Source organism: Gavialis gangeticus, unplaced genomic scaffold (genome assembly GCF_001723915.1).
Source record: "Gavialis gangeticus isolate Ggan-Ray unplaced genomic scaffold, GavGan_comp1, whole genome shotgun sequence".
In the NCBI taxonomy this organism is placed as follows: Eukaryota; Metazoa; Chordata; order Crocodylia; family Gavialidae; genus Gavialis; species Gavialis gangeticus.
This window is the reverse complement of record NW_017728996.1, coordinates 48,347,184-48,370,018: the sequence shown is the minus strand read 5'-3', so window position 1 is coordinate 48,370,018 and position 22,835 is coordinate 48,347,184. Positions and strand designations below refer to the sequence as shown.

Sequence of the window (22,835 nt, the reverse complement as noted above, 5' to 3'; positions counted from 1 at the left end):
CCCCCCCCCCCCAGTGGTGAGTGTGGGGTGGAGGGGACAGGATGTCTGGGGAGAGTGGGGCTGGGTCCAGCAGCTGCAGCACTGGAAGGAGCTACTGTCACTGGTGCTGCTGGGAAATGGAGTCTAGCTGCCACTCTGCCCAAGTCCCGTTGCATATCCGGGGGTGGTGGGGCCAGCTGCATGCACCGTGGCCTTGGATCCCCCTGTGCCTGTACTGGATGGGACCAAGGGACCTGCCACAGGCTGGCCAGAATCCCTTGGTGGCCCAGACATAGGCTACAGGCCATTTTTTTGCCCACCCCTGATCTAGCTGCTGGCACAGACCCAAAGTGAAAAGAGAGATTCCTGTTCCAGTCGTGATTCCCCTGCTTGGGGGTCTCTTTGCTCAGAACCTAGTTTTGTGTCCAGTGATGCTAAACACCCACAGTGCCACACAGTGACTAGGGGAGTGATGGGTAGTGTGGTCTCTGGGAGCCAAGCCTTGATGCCTGTTCAAGAAGGCTGCCACAGGCATGCTTCTACCTCCACTCTGTATGTGCTTGTGTCTTGCCTGAGTTTCCCAGAACCAAACAAGTGTTTGTTGCATTGAGAAACGGGCCTAAGCTGCACACCTGTGGTCCAGATCAGAATCTCCTTGGAGTTTCAAGGATGCTTGGCTTGGGGCCCATCACTGTCTGCATTGACCTGATGATATTTCTATATGTTCATCTTCTCCTTCCAACTAAGCTGAGCCCCTTCTGTGGAAGTTGATTGGGTGGCAGCCCTCCCAGAACATGATTTTGGGAGCTCTCTTAACACTGATCCATACTCCTCCAAATGGGGAAGTACTACAGAATAATACTCAAGCAAGTGAACTGGCCTGAAATCTCTATGAAAACAAAGTTCTGGGTAAGAGGGTGGTGCAGATGTTCTCTTGGGGGCGGGGGAGCAGAAAGGCAAAGCCAGTCTTTGCCCCATTAAAAGGGTGTATTGAGCACTACCATCCACAGTAGTAGGTCTCTCTACAGGTTACAGTAGGAATGATTCCTTTCATCTCCCCTGAACCCCAGGCATCTTCAGGCCACGTCACAATCTGGCTTCAAGCATCCAGGCCATCTGCTCTTTAAGGGACTGACATAAGGAACATGCTGAATAAAATCTGCCCTCTCCCCAGTTTGTTCTTGTGTTCTTCCAGGCCCTTCTGTCTGATGCTGGTGGTTGCTGTCATTGTGCAGAACCTGGCTGCTCACTTTTGCTTCCTTGAAAAATGCCACCTGCAGAAGGAGCTGACCAACAGGTGAGAGGACCTCATCTGTGAACATGCTCTGCTGCCTTGTTTCTGGTTCTCCAGCAGTCATAAGACTAGTTGATTTATGGTTGGTACAGAGCTCTGAAGTCCCAGCTGTAGCTTTGAGCATAGTTGAATGCTGAGCACCTCTTGTCCTCTCTTTCTGACAATTGTCCAAAAGCAAACATGTGAACTTGCAGTTTTTTCTGGAACCTTAATTCATCCTGCATTTACTAGCAGATTCATGCGAGCTCTCCTGGCCTTGTGAACCCATTAGGTTTGCCATACCCATCCCAGACTTCCAGTCATTTAACCTCACCCATACAATGCTTGGCCAAGCTTTACCACAGTTTTTTTTCTTTTCATTACCAACATGGGGAGATTGAAACCAAGCTAGTGGTAGAGCTGTGGTAGAATGCCATATCTCCAGGCTTGTGGGAGAGTTGTGGGAGAATCATGAGGCCTTGCTGGGTCTGGTTTTAAAGGAACCATTAGAGAGCTCTTATATTTCCTAGATCTTAAGGCCAGAAAGGACAATTTTGACCAGTGACTGACTGTTGCTTAAGACAGTACAGAGGGGATTTCTTCCAGTTACTTTTGTAGTAAGGCTAATCTGCAACCTGGAGTAGTTGCCAGGAAGCCAACTCCTAGTATCTTGGAAGGCACATGAGATGTTGCTGGCTTATTTAGTCCCCTAGTGGGCAGATCTGCAAAGTCATTGGAGGGCAAAAGAAGCTGCAGAAACTCCCACTGTAGCCTACCCCAGCCATCTGGCTGCCTGAAATATTGAAGAAGAGCAGGGGGCTCCTGTCATGGACTAACACTTGGTATTGCTCTCTGGATCAAGTGGCATGATGCTGGATTGGGTTGGGTCCCTTGGCCTCAGGAGCCCCATAGATTTAATAGATTTCTAGGGTCAGAAGGGACCTTGTAGATCGAATCCGACCCCCTGCTCTAGGTAGAAAAGAGCGCTGGGGTTAAACCCCAGCTAGGTGCCTCTCTAATCTCTTCTTGAACACCTTTTAAGGTAGAGGAAAGTGCCACCTCCCTTGGAAGCCCATTCCATATTTTGGCAACCCTCACCATAAAGAATATATTCCTGATATCCAATCTAAATAACTTATTTCCACCTGTGCTTTATGCCCCCAGGCGAGCCCTCTACATCTTGACCTACCTGCTCTTCCCAATCAATGTCCTGGCAGGAATCATGGCTGGAATTTGGAGAATGGTCATTTCAGTGCTTTACAACGCCATCCACTTCTGCCAGCTGGACATCAGCCTACTGAACCGGGCCATTGAAGTCTTTGATCCTGGTAAGGGGGACAAGTTGATGTCCCTGAACCAGGCAGTCACTGCTGAGGAGCCAAGGCACAGTGCTCCCTCCACAGATCTCCATTGCCTTCCATGGGAGGAGCTCCTCCTAATTCCAGTTCTGCAAAGCCAGTGGGTACCCACAGGGATTGTGGCTCATGGGGCTAATTTGGCTAGTTACAAGGTGGCCTCTTGGATTATGCACAGGATGTAAACACCTAAAACTAATCTGATGACCCTGTGCATCTCAGGGAATAGGTGTAGGATGGAGAATATGGAAATGAAGTAACTTGGGTGGCCAGTTGGCCATTTTCTAAAAAGCAAGGGTGGGGGTGGTCTCATGGGAGCTGTGCCTGGGGTACAGCCGGGTATAGTTTGAGTTCCCAGGCACAACTGCAGAACTATCTACTATTGAAGATATTCATCTCTTTGAACCCTATGGGTTCCCCTCTCCCTTCTTAGTGAGGCTAAGTAGCACTTGGATGCTGTTATCTTGGCATGAATTCTTCTCCCTGGCTGGTGTACAGTGGCAAAATCTGAGTACCATTGTGGAAAGGGACAGGGTTTTCAGCTTGCTGCAGTCAAGCCTGTCCAGGGAATGTTCCCTGTATGAGGAGAGGGTAGCAGGGAGGTAATGATCCTGGCCCTCTTGGCGATTTGGCACTTGCTACATACTGGACTGAATGCGTGTGCATGGGTGGGTGCCCTTTTGGTCCCAATCTCTGTGTGCTCCATTCTGTGTCGCGGTATGTTTCTACCTTCAATGTGTATTAAACCTGCTGAGAACAAATCTTAATCCTCTACTTCCTTTTTTCTGCTGGGGATCAGGGTATGAAGCTCATGAGTTGCTATTCTCTGATCCCACTGGTGTGAATCCAAAAAGGCCCTACTAGCTTTGATAGAGTTGCTACCACTGTAAATCCAGACTGGTAGCTATGACTGAATTAGGTCTCTGTGACCTCCCACCTCCCCCAGCAATTTAATTTTTCTCCCCTCCTACATAAGAAAAAAACTGAAAACTGAGCACTCCATGCTGTGTGTGCGCGTGAGCATGCGCACACATGTATGCATAAGCTTCTCTGCATGCTCTTATGTGTGGACTGTTTCCCTCTAGGCTACCGCACTTACTGTCATTACTTGAAAATTGAGGTCAGCCAATCGCACCCGGTGATGAAAGCCTTTTGCTTCCTACTCCTCCAATTACGCAGCCCCAAAGGGCAGACTAGAATTGAACCAACTGATGTGGAAGAAGGTGAGATCTTCACCCTCCCCCAGCTATTGCCTGAATGCTAAGAAACAGCTAGCCAGCTGAGCGAAGTGCGATTTCCTTGTGATGGGAGTGGGAGGGAGCAACAGCTTTGGAGTATGTTTGCTAGTCTGTCTCCATCATGCATGCTGGCATTGCAAGAAGCCAGTGGGGAATCTTCCCATCTCTTATTCATGGGCTTGTCCTTTCATGTTTTCCCCCCCCCCCTTCCCCCTCCCATCACTACCAGGTTCATGCTTTGCCTGTCCTCCTTGGAGGGCCGGGGCTGGTCCCATTCTTTCGCCAAAGAAGCTGTCGGTGTGGTGAGCAAAGGGAGCATGGAGAAGTCAATAGGCTGTGGGCAGTCGCACCTCCCACCAAGGTGTACACATACACTTTCTGCACCATACTGAGCTCTTGCTCTTTGCCTCCCTGGCATGAAGTACCTGCCAAGCCTGGGGAGGATAACTGCCGAGTCTTTCCTGGTTCTGCCCTGCCAGACTACAGATTCCTCCTGTCCTCTCCCAGTGTGGTGTCAGGAGCATTGCTTTTCCCCCCTCCATACCCAAAGGTGCAGGAGATGAGTACCCCTCCACTCCCAGAGACGCATGGGAGGAGGGAGCTGATTGATGGTTTTTGTGCTCCTTCTCTGCAGGGATCCAGCTGATACACACCAAGAAGGTGACGCCAAGGCAGTCCCAATCCAAGCAGACCCGAGCCCGATGGTGGCTGGCTTACACCCTCCTCAACAACCCATCACTGTCAGCGTGCCGAAAGGCTGTTCTTTCTGATCCCACCGCCAACGGGACCAAGATGAGTCCTGTGACGCTCTGAATTGCAGAGCGAGCCACCCCTCATATTTGGACTTTGTTCCTCTGAGAAGGAACCTTAGCCTTCAGTCTTCACTTTCCGCCCTCTCTCCTCCTATCTTCGTGTGACCCACTGCTCTGCAGCAGTGACCTCAGATCTCTTTAGTTGTAGACTAAGACTGAACTACAACCACTTGGCTTCCTCTGAGATGAGAAGTTTTTGCCAAAGGGCCGCATGGAGCTGATGTGGACAAGTTACCTGCAGTTTTTAAAGCCAGTCTGAATATTTGCCCCTCACAGTATACATAGGAAGAGGCTTAGAGCCCTCTTGGAGCCTTTCGGGGTTGAGAGGAGTGAGTGTGCTGGGCCTTGGCATTTTTATCCTGACTTCAGTCTTCTGGGCACTGTTGTATCTCTGTTACTGGGAGGAGGGGCTACAGGGCTGAGGGGCATTGGCCAAGGGTGTCCTGCTAGCTGGCACAGTGGACCTTGGCCCTACTTAAAAAGCTCCATTCCCTTTTCTTCCTCAACCAGTTTCTGCTTTTTAATTTTAAATCCAAATCCGTTACGACACATTCTCTAGCAGCATTTTTTTTCCCTGGCTGGCTTGGAGTCGAGATGTCTGTCTCCATTAGAAGAAAAGCTGTTCCACTAGGTTGAAAAGCCCAGTGCTAAGGAGATGCTCAGGAAGACTTTCCTGAGTGATAGGAAGAAAAGGATGTGGAGCCTCTTAAAATTAACTAAAAAAAAGAAATTTATACTTTTTTAAAAATGTTGGGTTTTTTTCATATCCTTTTTTCTGTGGATTTTACTTTATCCCAGGCACACTGGGTCTTACACACAGATCTAAGGTTTTACAGATTTGTGCAAGCTTTAAAGTTATTCCCTCCCCTCTGCCTCCAACAGGATGCTGCATTATATAGATACTCTACAGTCTTCACATCTTTCTTTTCTTTTTTCTCATGTCCTATTTGCATTGTTGCCTCTGGCTATCTGGATAAACTGGAGGCCTTTCTCACCCCATTTCTTCACCCTATGCTTTAAAAAAAAGTAAAGCCAGCAGGTTTTTTGTTTTAGTTTTGATCTGTCTGGTGGGACATGGGCAAGCGAGTGAGCTGAGCTAGAATTCGTAGAGTACGGAGAGTTGAAATTCATTTACATGTTGAGGTGGACATAATAAATATGTCTCATTCCTACTATCTTGAGAGTGCCTGGTCTGTTTTTGGTCTTTGTACTTTCTTACAACAGCTGAGGTGGCTACATGGGGGTAATGGAGGAGACTGCACTGCGTGTAGAGGAGAAGGGGAAGAGCCCGTCTGTGTAGGCAGCTCCTCCCATAGTTGCTACTAGCCATTCAGGGGCATATTTGCTCTACAGCAGTGGGAGGCAACCTCTTTTTGGTAGGCAAGTCGCAAGCTAAGCCCCACATCTTCCCTAAGTGCCACCCCAGCCCCCTTCCCCTACCAGATCTACTGTTGTGCTTCCTGCCTGCTCTGCTCTGTCCTATCTGCTGCTCTTTTCCCTGCTCCCTCTTGAATCTGCTGTATGCCACATAGGTGGGCTGCCCATGCCACTTGTGGCAGGTGTGCTGCAGGTTGGCCACCCCTGACTATTATACACTTTCAGCCAGGCCAGAGGGAGCCACTGTGGCGTGTTCCCAACACTTAGGGCTGACAAGACTTGACTTATTGGTCCTAAAGTCTCAAAGGCTGCAAACCTTTATACCAGAGGCGGGCAATTATTTTGGGCGGAGGGCTGCTTGCTGAGTTTTCGCAAGCTGTCGAGGGCCACATGACAGGCAGCCAGGGGCAGATAAATATTAAATTTCTAACTTTTTTTTTAGGGGCCCCATGAGCCAGATAGAATGACCTGGCAGGCTGCATTCAGCCCACAGGCCACATTTTGCCCAATCCTGTTTTATAGTATAGCTCTTCATGGGCTTGTTTTTTTTTCTTATCAGAATTGCTTTCCCATCTGAAAAATGGGTTTTGTGCTGGGGGAAAAAATAATCCATTCTCCAAAGATGAATGCGTTCAAACAGACATGTCTGAACTTTGAAATGCCTCATGGGTGCCTCATGGAAACTGTAGTTTGAGGACAATGGGAGCATCAGAAGCCCAATGTGCTAGGTTCCCTACCAAAAACTTCATGTCCCATAATGCCTTGTAATGATGTATCGCTTCCCTTTACTAGAAGGGAGGATTATGTATCATGGGAAAGGAAGTCTCTCCAGGAAGCCCAACATCCAGGCAATGGGAGCAGGAGGCATCCCAGCTACAGCTCCCATGAAGTGCTGCAAGGCCAGCTCAGAGCCCAGATACTCTGTTTATTGCTGAAGGCTTCCCATGCAAATTGGAGTTAAAAGCCCATTTTCCAGTTGGAGCTCTTCTGATTTTTACAGCCAGATGGGATACTATGGTCACCCGCAGAGACCTTTCTGCAGTGTCTCCTGCTTTCAGCCTGTAACTTTTGAGAACCAGAGAGAGATGGTTCAACCATTGGCACCTTTTCAGCCTAGCTCAAAATAGCCCCCATCCCTTGGTAAGCAGTTGCAATGGTTAATTACTCTTTCTGTTAAAGCTTGGCTCCTAATTTCCAGTCTCGGTTTTTCCAGCATCAGTTTCCAGCTACAAGCCTACATCGTGCCCTTTTTTTCCGTTGGAAAATAAGCAGGTGAACAACTATAGTTTGGAGACCCTGACTAAGGTCTTGTCCTCTGCAGAGAAGTGAGGACATGCCTTCAGCCGCATTAGGCAGTGAAGGCTGTGGTGTGAACCTTCATCTAAGAGATGAATTGGGTTGGGTTTGCAAGTTGCCCACCATCTCGTTCTGCTAGGACCAGGTGTGTTCCAGTTCAGGTGCTGCCCATAACATCAGTCTTTTCTTTCCCCCTCACCCTGATCTGTTGTGAAATGCTGTGCTGTGGACCCACAGTGATCTGGGAGCGGTAGGTCTGTCCATGCCAAACCAGTGCAACTCTGAGATGGAGTTGGGTTTTTGTCCCTTGACTCTTCAACCTGCTACTGCTCATAAGCTGGAGGAGAATTTGGGGGGGGGATGGTGTTGACTTACAGTCTCCAGAGAACTCCATAAAAAATATGTGCTCTCATGGTGAGAGCAAAGAGGCAGGGACAATTTGCTCCTGGCTCTAGCGCTCATTTGCTGGGTGATCTCTTGGGATTCACTTCACCTTGCCATCACTCATGCAACAAGATCTGCCTCTCCTTTTGTAAAGAGGCTGCAGGTTTCCTTTATGAGGGAGAATGCCAGAGAAGTATGATATACAGGTTGTAGCTGTACTGGTCTAGAGGAAAAGGCGATCAGGACTTGTAGTAGAGATGATATCTTTTATTAGACCACCAAGATTTGTGCAAAAAAATGTTCTTTAATTGCAAGCTTTGGGGCACAAACACCCTTTATCAGGCATTGGAGAAAAGATTGTAAAATTCTCTTGGGTAGAAAGTTCATATTTCGTAGAGAAGTATGGAGTTGGATTACTATTGGTGTTATAACCAGTGACTGACCTCTGTGTGGGAATTTTATATTTTGAGTCTTGCATAAAGTAATCTCTATCTGGGCAGCAACTAGGCACTTGCAATACCATGCAAATTAACTCTTTAATTGCTGTTCTTTGTCTTTGGGTGTCTCTGTTCGTCTGTGGTCCAGACCAGAGAAGAGTGGGAGTATGTACTGTGGTATCTGGCTAATATTCTCCAGGAATATTAACACTAATAGGTGACCTATTTAAATGTCCCTCCTTTAAAGCATCCTGTGTCTGCCACCTGTTTCAGATCCCTTTGCTTTTATTGTTGAAAATGATTCCATATGCAATTTAAAAAAACCAAAACAACAGACCATTGCACTGAAGTCATAGACAAGAGTCCCGTACACTTGACAGGGGTCTTTTAGAGCCTTAATTTTTAGCTGTGTGAATTATTGTCATGGGCCAGATATCTGGGATGTGTAGGATAGCATTTAGGAGCGAGACGATGTTCCTTACATGGTTAGGTTGGTGTGCAACATCTCCACAACAAAGACACTAAAGTATGAAGGAGAAGAGTTTTCTGATGATCTCTTAAATGTTGTAAGTTGATGTGGGCACCAGATAGTCCTTTCATGTTTGTGTGGGATCTACTGCCATGGGGGCCTAATGCATGGTCAGGACCCCAAAGTGCTATTGCTATTCAATCCTCCAGATTAATGGAGATGAGATAATTAAGTGAATAACATTTTTACACACACTGCTTTAGTTGGCACTTTTGCCACTGTATTGCACAAATTGATTTATATATGCAATTGATATATCAGCATTTGGTTTCAATAGCTTTCTGCCAATTTTTTAAAGTAATATGATTCCATGGCAACTCTGGCACTAGGGACTTCATGTGCGAATGAAAAAGGTGCCCGACAGTCATGGGAAAGAACTCCTGCTAACTCCTGCAATCTCTGTGGAGGAGAAAGAAGTATGTTCCCTGCCTCTGAAGGGTTTTGCACATTCAGACCAGGAGGATGGGCGAGCCATTGTCAGTTCTTGATACTTCTACTGCGAGTCTCATGTATAAAGTTGCCTGCTTGTATCATGCAAGACCTTCATGAATTGAGGCTTCTTCCACCAGCCTATAAGGGTAGTAGCTGCAGAGGCAATAGATATCCTTTATTTAGAGGGAGGACTCCCCTCCCTGCCCCCAATATGAAATGGCTTGCTGAACATCTGAAACTGCAGGGCTTTGAGGTTTTTCCCTGCAGTGGCAATCACTTGTGTGATTCATTGGATGTCCCCATTCATAAAACCCCTAAGAAACCCTAGAAGCTTTCAAGAACTTTCCATTACTCACGAGGTTCTTTTAATAGGATTGGCATTTAAGCCAAGGTGGAGTTTTGTGGAACTTTGTCTACTTCTGTTTTGTAGTCTATCCTAGATCCACCAAGCCAGGACACCTCTGATATTGTGAAAGCACTGGGCATAGGTCAGAGGAAATCATGGCCCTGCTTAACATCAGTGGCAAGACTTCCATTATCTTCAACAGACTTGAGGCTTTGTCCTAAGGGGGATTTCTATTGTTGCCTAGTCTTGCAATGACTTTGTACCATGAATCTCTTTGGGTTTCTGTATTCATGAGCATTAGTAATATTTTTGAGACATTGGGCCAAACTGAAACCGAATGTAACTCGGTTCAAGACACTTTTACTGGCTGTGCATTTACATGTCCCCTGATCAGAATTTGGTCTATTATCTTAATTGGGCCATGCTTTGCTATCTGGTAAAAGTCCAGGACACTTTCAAGGTCCCGTCATGGGACCTTGGGAACAGTCATGGGAACAATCAAACAAAACATGGAAGTGTCTGGTGTAGTTCTGCATGTAATGGGGCTCCATGTTTATGAATGAGATGTATTAATATTGCTAATAACTGGAAGCATAAATTGTGATAGCCAGAACCAGAGGGGTTAATGAACAAATTATTGCAAATAATATCTGCTTCTTGGAGGCATCTGTACAATAGTATAATGGTTAATATTAGCCAAGGAAATGCTTGCAAGATTATAACCCACAAAATGTACCCTGTCTGTCAGAAGTATAACCACAATGTTAAAATTAACTGTCTGTACCAATCATAAGACTAACATGGGCCCCAAGAAGCGGAACTAGAAAACAGAACTGCAAACTTTAGCTGACCTAATGGTTCTTGCTTTAAAGGTCAGTCAAAATGACAAACCTGACCACAAGGTATAATTAACACACTCCAAAAAATTCCAAAGAGGAAGTAACCAGGTGAGTTGGACTTAGGTGGAGTAAATGCTAATCTTAAGCCTCAAAGTGATGTGGTGTGATTTGCTTATTGAATAAGCTCAAGTTTAGGCAGTAACCTCTTATGATGATTTTTAACACCTTTCAATCCCATAGAGTAACAACTGTAGAGTAAGATTGCAAGTGGCTCTAAAACCAACAGATTAGCATAAGATAAGGTATAAAAAAAAAAAAAACATGCACGTCAGGTGACCAGTAGGAAGAACGGAACAGAACGGTCATTGCTGTTCCAAGCCTGGACTCCAGACTCCTGGTGTGAGTGAGAATCAGATCCTGACCAGGGAACTTTCCTGGTACTCCCTCTGACATCGTTGACCGGGGAAGCCTGACTTCGCTGGAACAACTTGGCTGTACCTGGCACTGAGAGACTGTTGATAAGTTGCCAACCAAATGGGAACTCTGTCAATTTGTCTGTTATTATCACTGCCAACTCTTAACTCCTATTGTTGTATTGACTGTTTATTAGAATAATCTTTGTTAACTGTTATGTATAAACCATATTTTGCTGCTAATGTATATTTTTGCTGCTATAAGTAAAATTTACCTTTTACTGTTATAAGTAAAATTTGTCTTTGCTTCACTCCCAACTTCACCTCCTCGATCCTGAACCAAATGGCCCAGTGGCTGATATATTCGCAGCGCCCAGTTGTCCTGTGACCAAATTGATATGCTCACAGCACCCAGTTGGCCTGTGACAAATAGATGACACACAAGTGCTGACGGGGGGGGAAAAGGATGCAACTCTGTGCTGTCACTGCCACCCCTGCTGCTGCCAGGAGTTGGGTCCAGCCAACCTGCAGCCTTATGCCCCAGAGTTGGCACAGAAATCACTCTGCCACTGCCACCCCCACTGCTGCTGCTGCCACCCCCACTGCTACCACTCCCTGGCTCTGGCCAGGCTTCAGCCCCATGCTCTGTGCCCTGCTGTTGGTGCAGAAATCTAGGGGGGGCACGTGCCCCCATCCCTCCTGATGCATCACCTACAACCTGCAGCAGGAAAGCTGTGATTTAAACAGGAAAACCTGGCAAATAAAGAGCGTTTTACCTTTTTGGAGACTAACCAAAAAGGCACTAGCAAAATGTCTGTAAAGTTGCTGAACTTAAATGTTTTTATGTGGGATATTGCATCAGTGTAGGGATTACTTAGTATGTCTTTCTAAAGACAAGCTCTATTTTTGCCTGTTCTCTTGTACCCATACCTGTGCCTTTCCAATGGGGACCCAGAGCTGATGGTCTCTCTTTGTGTTAGTCTCCTTTTTACAACCTTGTTTTAGGTGAATAATTGGGAGAGAGTAGCTGTAGATCTGAACTGAAGAGGCAGCCCATGTAGGAATGGAAATTTGTTTTTAAGAAACTGTAATAATCCTCTTCCTGCACTAGAACAAACACAAGCATCTTCCTTTCCTACAGCAATTCTTCACTGGGGCTGACCTTCTACAATAAATTACACCCAAGGTCAGTACACACCATGCAGCTTGGTATGGGATGGCTGGTAACCAAAACTCTAAAGCCAGTCCCTATGTGTAAACTTATGAAGTGCCCACAGTGCAAAGTATCGTATCTTGGTTGGAAAAATGGGGGGTCTTGGGGCCCAATTTAAACTTGTATGTGGAAAACTCTTTTCTCCTTGGCCATCTCTGACCGCCTCTATGCCTGCATGCATCTCTTAATTAACCTTGCAAATTTTTTAGCTTGGAGGCAGCTCCTGAAGTTGTGCAATCGATATGAATTTCAACTATTTTCCCCCCAACCCCAAGTTTCTAGTGAGTTCCAACAAAAACTTTTGTTTGAAACTTTGAAATCAGAAAATGTTGGTTTGTTTGAAAAATGTGGGTTGCCTTTGCAAATCGGATCCATTTTGACACCATTTTTTCATTTGATAAAAGATTTTTGATGTATTTTCAGTCAAGTTTGGGGGGAGGGGTGTTTCAGTTTTGAATTGATTTTAAGTTGTTCTGGTTTAATCTATTTCTTTTTACCTGCGTACATCATATAAGAGGCTTTGAATTCACTGGCAGAACCTTTCAAGTCTCGTCAAAGTAAGTGTGTTCTTGAATTTTTTGTTCTGCTGTTGGTTTTGCAGTGTTGAGCTTTTTGCTAATTTGGAGTAAATGCTTTTGTCAGGGCATGGAAGGGAATTCTATTTTCTGATATACTGGCAGCCACCTCCCTCACCCTTCTTTCCCTTTCCACCTCCTTTACTGGAGGGCAGCTGTAGCCTGTGGTGAGACTGGGTCACAAGCACCTGGCCTGCTTCTCTAAAATGCCTACATCAGTAATGACCAGTCATGTAGCATTGTCTACCTGGGCAGACAGCCTCCTACCAGAGCTCCCAGAAGTGAGAACAGTTCCATAGGGCTGTGTGATAGTTCACTTCGCTGTTTTGTTTTGACACTGTGTCAACCACTGTCAAGGTCAAAACAGCAAGATCGGAGTGAAACGAAGGCCTTCGAAATAGCCTCGTAACAAAACAGTGAGGACTTTGTATTGCCTTGAAACAAAGCACTGAGGACCTTGTATTGCCATTCAGATATGTTACAACCAGGGCTTTACTACAGGGGAGTTCAGCGGATGTGGATCCACTCGAATATTCCCCCAACGAGGGGCTGGCATTGTGTTCTGCAGTCTCCTTGGAGAGGTAGTTCTCTTACCCCATAAATAACTGCTCGAGGGAAGGTTTGTTTTGTAGAATCATTTATTTCAATTGGTACCTTTTCAGCTGTATAATTATGAAAAGGACAATGTAACGTGGATACCAGGATATTGCTATAGCTCTTTGGAGGGGGTGGAGGGTACTAGCAAGAAAACAGGGAAAGAGAGCTTTACGCATCTGAGAAACACCTGTACAGTGAGGGAGATGGAGAATGCCCTGATTTGCCTTTGTAGAACATCTGGAGCTTCCATAACTTCCTTCAGATAGTGGGAGATATGGAGAATGAACTGTCTATGGCTTCCTGGGTCAGTGTGCGATAAAGTATATCTGGTCTCCCCAGTACCGTGTGCTAAATCCTGTTAGAATGAGTAGGAGTACAATTCATTTGCAGACTTTCTCTTGCATGTTGTCTTTTCTTTCGCTTTCTCATCCTGGCTTTTTTCCTGTAGGGTCTTCAGGGCCCATATGCTTAGCACCCATTCAGAGATGAGCATTGGGCATGGTTTGGTGGGTGAACTAGGGGAGAAGAGATGAGGATACCCAGACTCTGATAGGATTGGGCCCCTTCAGAGCCCCTTTGCCTGCTCCTGAGGGAACAGCACTATGGAAAAGATCCCCAGCTCCTAGCCAAGAATTATGATCAATTTGGTGTAAAACTCTGTGCTGAAATCTCATGGCCTCTGCTCCAGCTCAAACATGTTCGTACCCAGTACCACATACAAAACAGCTCCATCCATGTATCTGTCTCATGTCATCTAAGTGGACTCATTAGAAATGCAACAAAACTCTTTTGCAATAAATACCCATGAGAACTGGCCTGTTTGGTTATGAGACTGGGCATATAGGGCAGCAGTGGAGAAGGGGAGACAGGGCAGTGGAGAAGGGATCTGCTGACGAAGCTTGCAAGGTGGGCAAGGTCAGTTCTATCTTTTCCTTCTCTTGTGGATCATAAGCCTCCTATGATGGAGGTCTCAGAGGCCCCTTCCTCCTGAGTAGGTCTATGAACACTAAAAAGTGCATGGTACTCTCTAGTCATAGATGACTCCTTATGCTCCTACTGATCGATATGCATCTGGCATGATGAAAGGAAACACCCGATTGGCTAATTGGCTGTCTGACCATCTTTAATTGCCACTTGGACTTAGGGTTAAAAACTGACTGTGAAACCAATGGATGTTTTGCTACTGACTTCTACAGAGCTAGGATTTCACCCCAGCTCCTTAATGGAAAAATGGAGTTTTTGGTTTACCTGAACCATCCTGCAGACCTGTCTGAGATGTCCTGCAGTGCTGAACATCTGCTGAATTCTAAAATGGATGTGTATAAAGATGGGTTATACTTGTTCCACAAATGCTGCCATGATTTCTTAACCAGCATGTTAATACCAGAGATGATTTGAGTGCTCTGGAACTGGCAGATAAACTTAGGACCTGAACCTGGATTGCCATATGGCTATTTTAACCCAATAGGCCGAACCAAATACCCACCTCTGAATGTCACCAAAGGAAGGTGTGGAAGTCAGACCTGAATTTGGTTGGTGGACCTGTCCTTGACCAATGCCTCCCACAGCACCCAGCAGCTCAGTAGATGCATCCACTATGGTGACAGAAGTGCGACAGAACTAGAGTGAGGCTCTTTGATGTTTCTTCTAGCAATAAAGAAGAAAGACGAAACAAAATAGGCGAGCCCAGAGACGGGGCTGAATTGGAGTCCCGCTGTTACTGCTCTTTGACTCTGCAGGGTTGTGATAAATAATCACAAGCTTTTCTCCAGCCTTTGAGAAATCAGTTGGGTCTTCTTGGTAGCAGCTTTTGCCTCTGTGCTGGCTGGCTTGGGGGTGATTTCTAAGCAGGTCTTCCGCTGGATTCTCTGAGCTGGCCAAAGCCACATCAACTGAGACCTCACGAGTTCCAGCATCATTGGTGGCCAGGCAGGTGTAAGTACCTTCATCTTGCTTGCTGAACTTGGGGATGGTCAAGGTACCGTTCTTGAAGGTCAGGAAGTGCTCTTGACTCTGCTTGGAGCGCCCACTGGGGAGGTCATTCCCATCTTTTTCCATATTGGGCCCATTTTTCTCTGTTTGTTGGTTGGAAGGCTGAATTTTCCAGCTGATTTCTGGCTGGGGACTACCTGTGACGCTGCAGTGCAAGGTGAGTGTGAGCCCATCGTAGAGCACAGTGTTGTCCAAGTTGGACTGGTAGGTCAGCTGCATGGAGGGAGGCACACACTGCAGGTCAGGGATTTTCCTCAGGGGAATGCCTCTGAGATTGTCTGGGGCTGCACAGCTGATGGAGTCCCTCTCTGGAAGGGAAATAGAGGTATTCTCAGTCCAGTTCCTCAGCCAGAAGACTTTACAAGAGCAGTTGAGTGGGTTGTTGTGGAGCTGTAGCTGTGATAGCGAAGTCATGGCATCAAATGTCCCTTCAGCAATGGTGGTGAACTGGTTGTCATTGATCCACAGAGACCTCAAGTCTTTCAGGGCCTGGAAGGCCTCTGAAGGCAACGTGGCCATGTGATTGTTGTTCATCTTCAGGATCTGCAGGGCACTGATGTTGTGCAGATCCTCCCAGGGGAAGTCCACGATCTGGTTATGGCCAAGATCCATGTTTTTCAAATCTGCCAGCATGGCGAAAGTGCCTTGCTCAATGGTGCTGATGTGATTGTACCCCAGCCAAAGGGACTGCACCTCCATGACCTCCATGAAGGAGCTCTTCCGCAGGGAGGTGAGCCTGTTGGCTGAGAGGGTGAGGATTATCACGCTGCGGGGCAGCCCCAGGGGCACATCCTGGAGATCCCGGTAAGCACATTCTGCCAACTGGCGCCCATTTTTTTTTTCTATACAAGTGCAGATCTCTGGGCAGCTAACGCTCATCCCAAAGAAAGCTGCAATGCATAGGAAGAGCAGGAGACCCATCGCCTCTCCTGTGCATAAAGAGATGGAGGAAGCTATTAGTTATTTTGCATAATTTTTGTCAAGGCATCCCTGCTGCTCTGCTCCAGTCTGATCTGAAGCAGCATTTTCCCTTTGGGTTTTTCTTTAGCCAAGTTATAACGGGGAGCAGCAGGCAATAAAATCATGCATATGGCACTGCAGCATTTTTTTAAACTATAAATGTGATGAAGAGGATATTAAATATTCCCTGATCTAAACAAAGTCTTGATGTATGAATAACATATCGTTAGCACAGAGAAAATTGCAGCTGGTCAGGGCATTTCCAATGAATCACTTTTGTTCAATGGAAAACAATTTTTTCAATTAAACTAATATTTGTTTCACCCCAAACGCATACATTTTTAAAAGCAATCTTCTGCTTGGGGTGGAGGGGCAGGGGGTAGGGGTAGGTTTAAATTATCCCATATCAGCCTTCTCGGACACATTTTGAAACGCAGCTTTTCTTTCAACGTTTACTTACATTTATGTAAATGTTCTAAGTGATCAAGATCAAAATTAAAGCAGTGTTCCAGACAATTGAAGTATTGCGTTTCAGTACATTCATGAAATGTTTGTGAAAATACAATTTCACTGAAAATGTTGGAAGTTTGGCTTTTTGTTCTGATTCAGAATGAAAACATTTAAAAATCTCTCCTTTTTTTATGCGCTGGGCAGTTTCATTTTGGGATTAGCAATGATGAAAATATGTCTGGCTTTCTAAAATATGTTGTTGTTTTTTCTTTCGGACCCCCAGTTCCTATCTGTAACATAGTAACGGTGACGCTTCCTTGCTCTCATTCTTTGTGATCTATTCAGATTGTAAATTGTTTGGGGTGAATGATGGATTGCTACTCTGTGTTTGTATGGCATATAGCACAATGGGGTCCTGATCTCTGGGGAAGGCCTTTGGGGAGCTAAATAATAGTTAACATTGATTAACCAAAAAGCAGCCTGGATTTGCCTCTACCAGTTTCAGAAGGGGAGGCAGAATTCCCCTTTTTCCGCCCTCCCCTTGCCAAGTTTACTCACTGTCTTCTGCCCTCACTGTGTAATGGAGGATTGTGTTGGAAATAAAGAAAGCAAATGGTAAGTGTTGTAATGTCACAATGACCATGTGGTTTGCAAAAGCAGGGAAGGGGAGAAGAGTGACATTGCAAAAGAGAGGACTGATTTGCCAAATTGGGAGACTGAGAGGATGAGGGAAAACACAAGGCTCAGTGGTTTTGATCACTAGAGAGAAGTTAGGTGCTTGGCTCCAATCTGTCTGCATCTGTCAAAGACAGAAGTGTTTTACACTAATGTTATGGAGTTGTATCATACTCGGTGGATTTTCTGATCTGTTCGGAGAGGGTGGCCACATTATCGCAGCTTCCTGGACTGCTCTTACGTGCAGACGTGAAGCTGCTAACGTACAGTGTACGATTGCATTAACAAAATCTTTGTCAAAGCTGGAAATCTTACTATTTTGAACTGTTTCTTCAAAATTAAAAGCAGCAGCGTCTTGACAAAGACAAAACAAAACAAAAAATGCATCATCTTCAGACAATGATGCTGTTGTGAGTCACTGGCTTTACGCTACAGAAACCTCTGTCTGAATGCAATAGGTACAAACCCATTAAACAGCTTTTAAAGCCCTATAAAAGAATTCAAATGATCTGGTGGCATCATATTACCCAGGTCCCTGTGGCCAAATTCTTGATCTAGGGGCAATCTATAGCAATGTTTTTAATTTCAGCGACGTCGTGCTGGTGTTGCAGTGCTGTAGCTGGAAGCAAGGCCTGGCTCTTTCTCGGCTACTTTAAACTCTACGACAGGTGAACACGTGTGTCACAAGTGGCATGGGCAGCCTCTGTGAGTGGTGTGTGGCAGATGAGAGGGGGAGGCAGCGCAGTGGTAGATAGGGTAGGGAGCAGAAAGCAGAGCAGCAGCCTGGGCAGGGAGCACAAAACAGAGCAGGAGATGGGGCAGAGGAAGGGGATCAGAGTGGCACTTGGGGAGGCTGCAGGGCTAATATGTGGCGTGCCTGCCAAAAAAAAGTTGCCCTCTGTTGGTCTAGTGGATAGATAAGAGCCTTTTACTCTTCGATTCTCAAAGCGAAAGTTGCACCTTCTAGGGTGCTAGGTAGCTTCTGCTCCCAGGGTTCATTCAGCAATTCTACATTACTAACAAACTGGTCTGAGAACAGGCTGCAACTCTGATTGTTCACAAGCAGGGAGGTGAGCTGATTTCACTGACCGATGTGAGCACCTGGAGTAGGAAGGATGGCCTGGTGCAGAGGTGGCTAATCTGTGGCATGGACAGATCAGGGAGCAGGCAGGCAATGCAGCAGCACATAGGGCCAGGAGCAGAAAGCAGAGCAAGAGATTGGGCAGGGGATGAAGATTGGAATGGCATTTGTGGTGGGCATGGGGCTTAATTTGTGGCATGCTTGCCAGAAAGATTGGCTCTATAGTTATAGTGTTTAATATTTATTTTGTGTTTTTCCCTGATCCTGGGGGGGCAGGGGGAGATAACCCCATCCTGTTCAGGATTTCCCATTCAAGCTTCTGGTGTTGCATTACTGTAAAGCTACTAAGAGGCCCCAGCTGAGATCAGGATCTTATTGTTTTAGGGGCTGTACAGATGCACAGGAAGTATCGGGCATCGCCCCAAAGAGCCAACACACTAACTAGACAAGACAGTCGAAGGAAGTCTGATATTTTTTGCTTTTAAGAAGCCAGGAAAAGGAGGTAAACGACTTCCCTCAGGGCTTACTGGGACTATGAGGCAGAGCCAGGAAAGGTCTGGAGCAGTGGTTTCTATCTTTTTTTTTCATTAGCAGACCCCTAAAAAAACTTGAAGGGAGATACCTTCTGAATTGTAAATGTGGGTATTCACATACTATTTATTGATTGTAGTCCTCTTTCACAGACCCCTTAGACATAGTCTGTGGACTCCCAGGGATCCAAAGGCCACAGGTTGAAAACCATTGGCCTAGAATCCACGTCCCCTAAATCCCAGCCTAGAGTGGAGTTATCTGTTCCTTTTACTAGTCTCTTTTCCTTGGTCCCTGTTGGAGTGCGATCCAAAGTTTCCACATCTGTGTCCTTTATTGTGTACTGCCCTCGATGACATGGTTAGCACAATTTTGGAAGGGCTGGTGATGAACTCATATGCTTCCTGTGAGGCAGTGCCGCAACATCGCACCAGACATTACTCAGAGCAATATGCAGGTCCGTGGGGAATTGTGAACTCGTGTGCGACACCTTTTGCTCAGTTCTCACATCCCAAGCAACTGGGCTATGGGTACTAGGATGAATGATTACTGGGGAGGTGTTTGCCTGCCAGAGCAGCCCCCTGATGCTTAGGGGCCTGCCTCTCACTGAGTCCCCTCTGTGCCAGGACATAATGCCCAATGCCCATTGCCTTACTAGTGCCCACCTGCCCTCTACGCTCTGGGGTGCACACACTCCAGAGAAGAGAGTTTATAGGGAATAAAACTAGTGAGAGAATTTTTGTGGAAACCATGTTGTTTAGAAAGTCCTGCTTTGATTAAATAAAGTTGCATGAAATTGTATTGATTCAACTGGAATTTGTTTCTTGTTTAAAAAAAAAAAAAAAAAAAAATTGGGATTTGAAGTTTTCAAAATGTTCTCATTCAACATATTGAGAACAAAGGAAAAAAAAACCTACTGCAAGAGGACTGGTTGCTCAAGTGGGGTTTTTTCCCTCTGTTTTGCATTAAAAAGTGTGCTGATCCAAGCAAAATACATTCCATTTTTAATCAAAAGGAAATGAGTCAGTCAACCCCAAATAAAGTCTTTTCAGACTTTAGTCATGCCTTTTTTTTTTAATTCTGATTTTTGGATAGTAACATTTTGAAATGTCAAACTTTTCTTGTAGGATCCTTACCTGTAAGCAAGTTGGACATTTTTTATTTCAGTTTCACTTTGCCTTATCCATGAAACTGCAATGAAAGTATCTTAATATCAATATTGATAATACAAATATTCAGTGTAATTAATTTTTATTTTTATAAAGTGTGGGGCCCCAGGCAGTTGCCCGGTTTGCCCTCCCCAAAGGCCACTATTTCCCCCTCTGCATGACCAGCTTGGGGATGGGTCGTGCCCCCTTCATGCTGTGGGGCTAGGCCCCTCCCACCCACTCCCCTGGCATGGCTGGATTGGGGTTGTTCATGCCCCTTCCCCCCTCCCCCCAACTCCAAAAAAAACAAGTTATGGCCAGACCAAGTCCCCTTGCCCCATGTGTCTGGTCAGGGCTGGCCTGCCACCAGCCTCCTCTGGGCAGCCATATGGCACCTGCTGTGCTCCCCTCCAGATGCCAGATCAGGACGTCCAGCCAGATCCAGCCCTAGGACAGACTGGGCACTGCCCATCCAGCCCACTGGGTGAAAAAGTTGATCATTACGGCCAATAGGCAGATGTAACAACTCTGTTGATACCGGCACATGCAGCGATGAGGCAACTGTTACATCTGTAGTAATTGTGTAACTAGGGCTGGGTGACCAGGGCATCAGTTTTTTAGTTTTTGAGAAGGTGAAAGAATAACACTGGATGCTGCTACTGGCCTGGCCACTATTGTGAGGTCTACTGTTACTGCCGCCCAGCATGCAAAACCTGCTTCTTCTACCTCTGATCTTCCTGATTCTCTGTTGGTTCAAATGCAGCAGAACTGTTGCAATTTTAATCCTGTTTCATTTAGAGTTGAAGTTAAGGAGGTTTAGCTCACTTGTGTCCTGCAGGATCAGGCAGACATAAGACTCACAGTAGCAGCTCCCCCCTCCTCTCCCTTTTTAAGGTGATTTTAAAGACACATTTATTCATAGCTGTTCTCAACTTCTCAGTCTGTATGCCCCCCATACACAGTTTTCCATGCCATTTGAAGCATACCACCAGATTAGTTTTGTAATTTCTGGTCAGCAAAGGGTGCCATCCTCCAACTTTTACTGACGCAAAATTACTTGGCACATCAATGGACTTTGGCTTAAAGTCAGGATTACAGAATCGGTCAAACAGTAACATCTGCCTTTGGATTCTTGGAGCCAGTTTAGACAGCAAACTTGCATGCAGCACGTGTGTGTGATTTTTCTTCATCATTTCTATGCTATCAAAGTCCTACCATAGCTACGAGTACCAGCATAAAGATGCTTTTATAGAGATTATTTTGCTTCCCAAGAGGGTTTTGCTAATGTAGCTGTCCCTGCAAATCTTCCAAGCATAGACCAAGTATCGGTCACATTTCAGTACATGTGTTCACGCTAGAATCGACAATTGTGTTAGTTAACAATGCCCTTACGCCTGCAGGCTGATCTGGTTCTAGTTTGTCTTAAACCAATGCTGGAAACCTATTCATTTCTTACAGTAGGGCTAAGAAGAGGCAGTCATTGATGTCTGTGCCCTGTTTTTGCTCAAATTCCCAGTCGTGGCTTATAGTCCACTTGGGTTATGTGGATGTTTCCTGTGCACCGGGGAGAGAGAAAGCAGGCTGGCAGTGAGGGGTGTTGGAAGCAGTCTTTGAAATATGGCTCTGCTGACTATAAAACTTTCTTTTTCTCTCATCTGTTTCTAGTTCTCCGGTCCCTTCTCCCCCCTCCTCCTGCCTTCTTACCGCTGAGGCCCTGTGCTTTGCTCGTCTGTTGTTAAGAATGTGTTGAGATATTATTCTTGGCACTCGCATCTCCAGTCTTTGCTTGTGCATTCTTTGTTTCCAGCCCTGTTCCAACCCATTGTTCCAAAAACCCTTTCTTCGAACTCTCTATACATTGAATCCTCTCCTTTGCTGTCTCATGGAGCATCCCAGAGAGTTTGCAGGTAGCAATACAGGCCTCCATGTAGCTTCAGCCAACACAACCTTGCATTCCTCTCCCCTGCATCTTTGAATAACCATGATTTACTATTTATTTATTAATCCAAACAGCCATTACTTCAAGTTTACAATAAATAAAGCATCACTATTCTGCAGGGCAAGCCTTTGAAACCACAAAGAATTGATTTCTTTGATTCACATAGCAGCCAGTCAAATGTTTCTCAGCTGTACCCTGGCCGCTATGAATGTAGTGGCCAGACTGTTGCCGCTCAAAATGATCCCGCTGTCTCCCAGTGGAATGGGTTTTAAGAGGCAAAACTGGTTTGCAGCTAGCGTTAGATCTTAAAGCCTATGGCATCAGCAACAATAGTCTAGGAGAAGAAGATGAAATGCTAATAGTCTTATTTAAATAGGAAAGCTGCAGTTGCTTAAAAGTCAGAGCTTTTTACCTCTTAGCCTTGCTTCCCCTTCTGTCTTCGAGGACAAACTCAAGGCAAACTCTGTAAACATTGCTCTGGGTCCTGTCAGACTCACGCATTCCAAAAATGGTAATAATAATCATTAAAAAAAAACCCCCACACAACTCGGCCGTTGCCAAAATAAATACGCTTCGCTGTTCTCGTGCAAAGTTCCTGGCTATTGGTCCTACGAGAGCTATGCCATTATTCCTGGCACCCATTTTTGAACTTGCCCAGCTTTTTATTTGTGGATGGGGCAAGAAGTCATAAAAGAAATAGCCCTCGGATGAATGATGCCCCCTGCTTGTCCTCAACTGTTGTTTTTTTTTCCTGGCAGCTTATGGGGTATAGAATTACAGCATCCCAGAACGCCCATTCTGAAAACATAACTAACAACTCATTTTTCAGCAGCCAGGACCTGCCTTTTCTTAAATTACACCAGAAACTTAAATGGAAAAAGATGCCAAATTGTTGGGGCCCCCCCCCCCCTTCCTTCTCCTGTGATACATCTCTGAGTCTCTTAAAGCTACAGTAAATAGCGAAAAG

General features: G+C 45.7%; 2 protein-coding genes across 3 annotated transcripts in view; one reads left to right on the top strand and one right to left on the bottom strand.

Annotated features, from left to right (window-relative positions):
- The window catches only part of STRA6 (stimulated by retinoic acid 6), a 46,199-nt gene extending 40,367 nt beyond the window's left edge, over nt 1-5,832 (top strand). For both annotated transcript variants that reach the window (XM_019504453.1, XM_019504452.1), the window contains 4 exons: nt 1,175-1,276; nt 2,417-2,580; nt 3,693-3,830; nt 4,480-5,832. In XM_019504453.1, coding sequence (XP_019359998.1) covers nt 1,175-1,276; nt 2,417-2,580; nt 3,693-3,830; nt 4,480-4,658 — 583 coding nt within the window. In that variant the 3' untranslated portion in view covers nt 4,659-5,832. The remainder of the gene's footprint in view (nt 1-1,174; nt 1,277-2,416; nt 2,581-3,692; nt 3,831-4,479) is intronic.
- A 7,286-nt stretch (nt 5,833-13,118) lies between these two features.
- Nucleotides 13,119-22,609, bottom strand: ISLR (immunoglobulin superfamily containing leucine rich repeat). The gene is made up of 2 exons (XM_019504451.1): nt 22,281-22,609; nt 13,119-16,016 (listed from the first exon to the last, which is right to left on the bottom strand). The coding sequence occupies exons 1-2, from the start codon at nt 22,339-22,341 to the stop codon at nt 14,743-14,745; spliced, it is 1,335 nt and encodes a 444-aa protein (XP_019359996.1). The 5' UTR covers nt 22,342-22,609; the 3' UTR covers nt 13,119-14,742.
- Between the last annotated feature and the right edge of the window lie 226 nt (nt 22,610-22,835).

Bases quoted from the DNA above. Each gene is read 5' to 3' on its own strand.
- ISLR (XM_019504451.1), bottom strand. From the start codon at position 22,341: ATGTTTACAGAGTTTGCCTTGAGTTTGTCCTCGAAGACAGAAGGGGAA. The intron at 16,017-22,280 runs GTAAAAAGCTCT...CTTTATGCACAG, and splicing joins AGGGGAAGCAAGGCTAAGAG to GAGAGGCGATGGGTCTCCTG.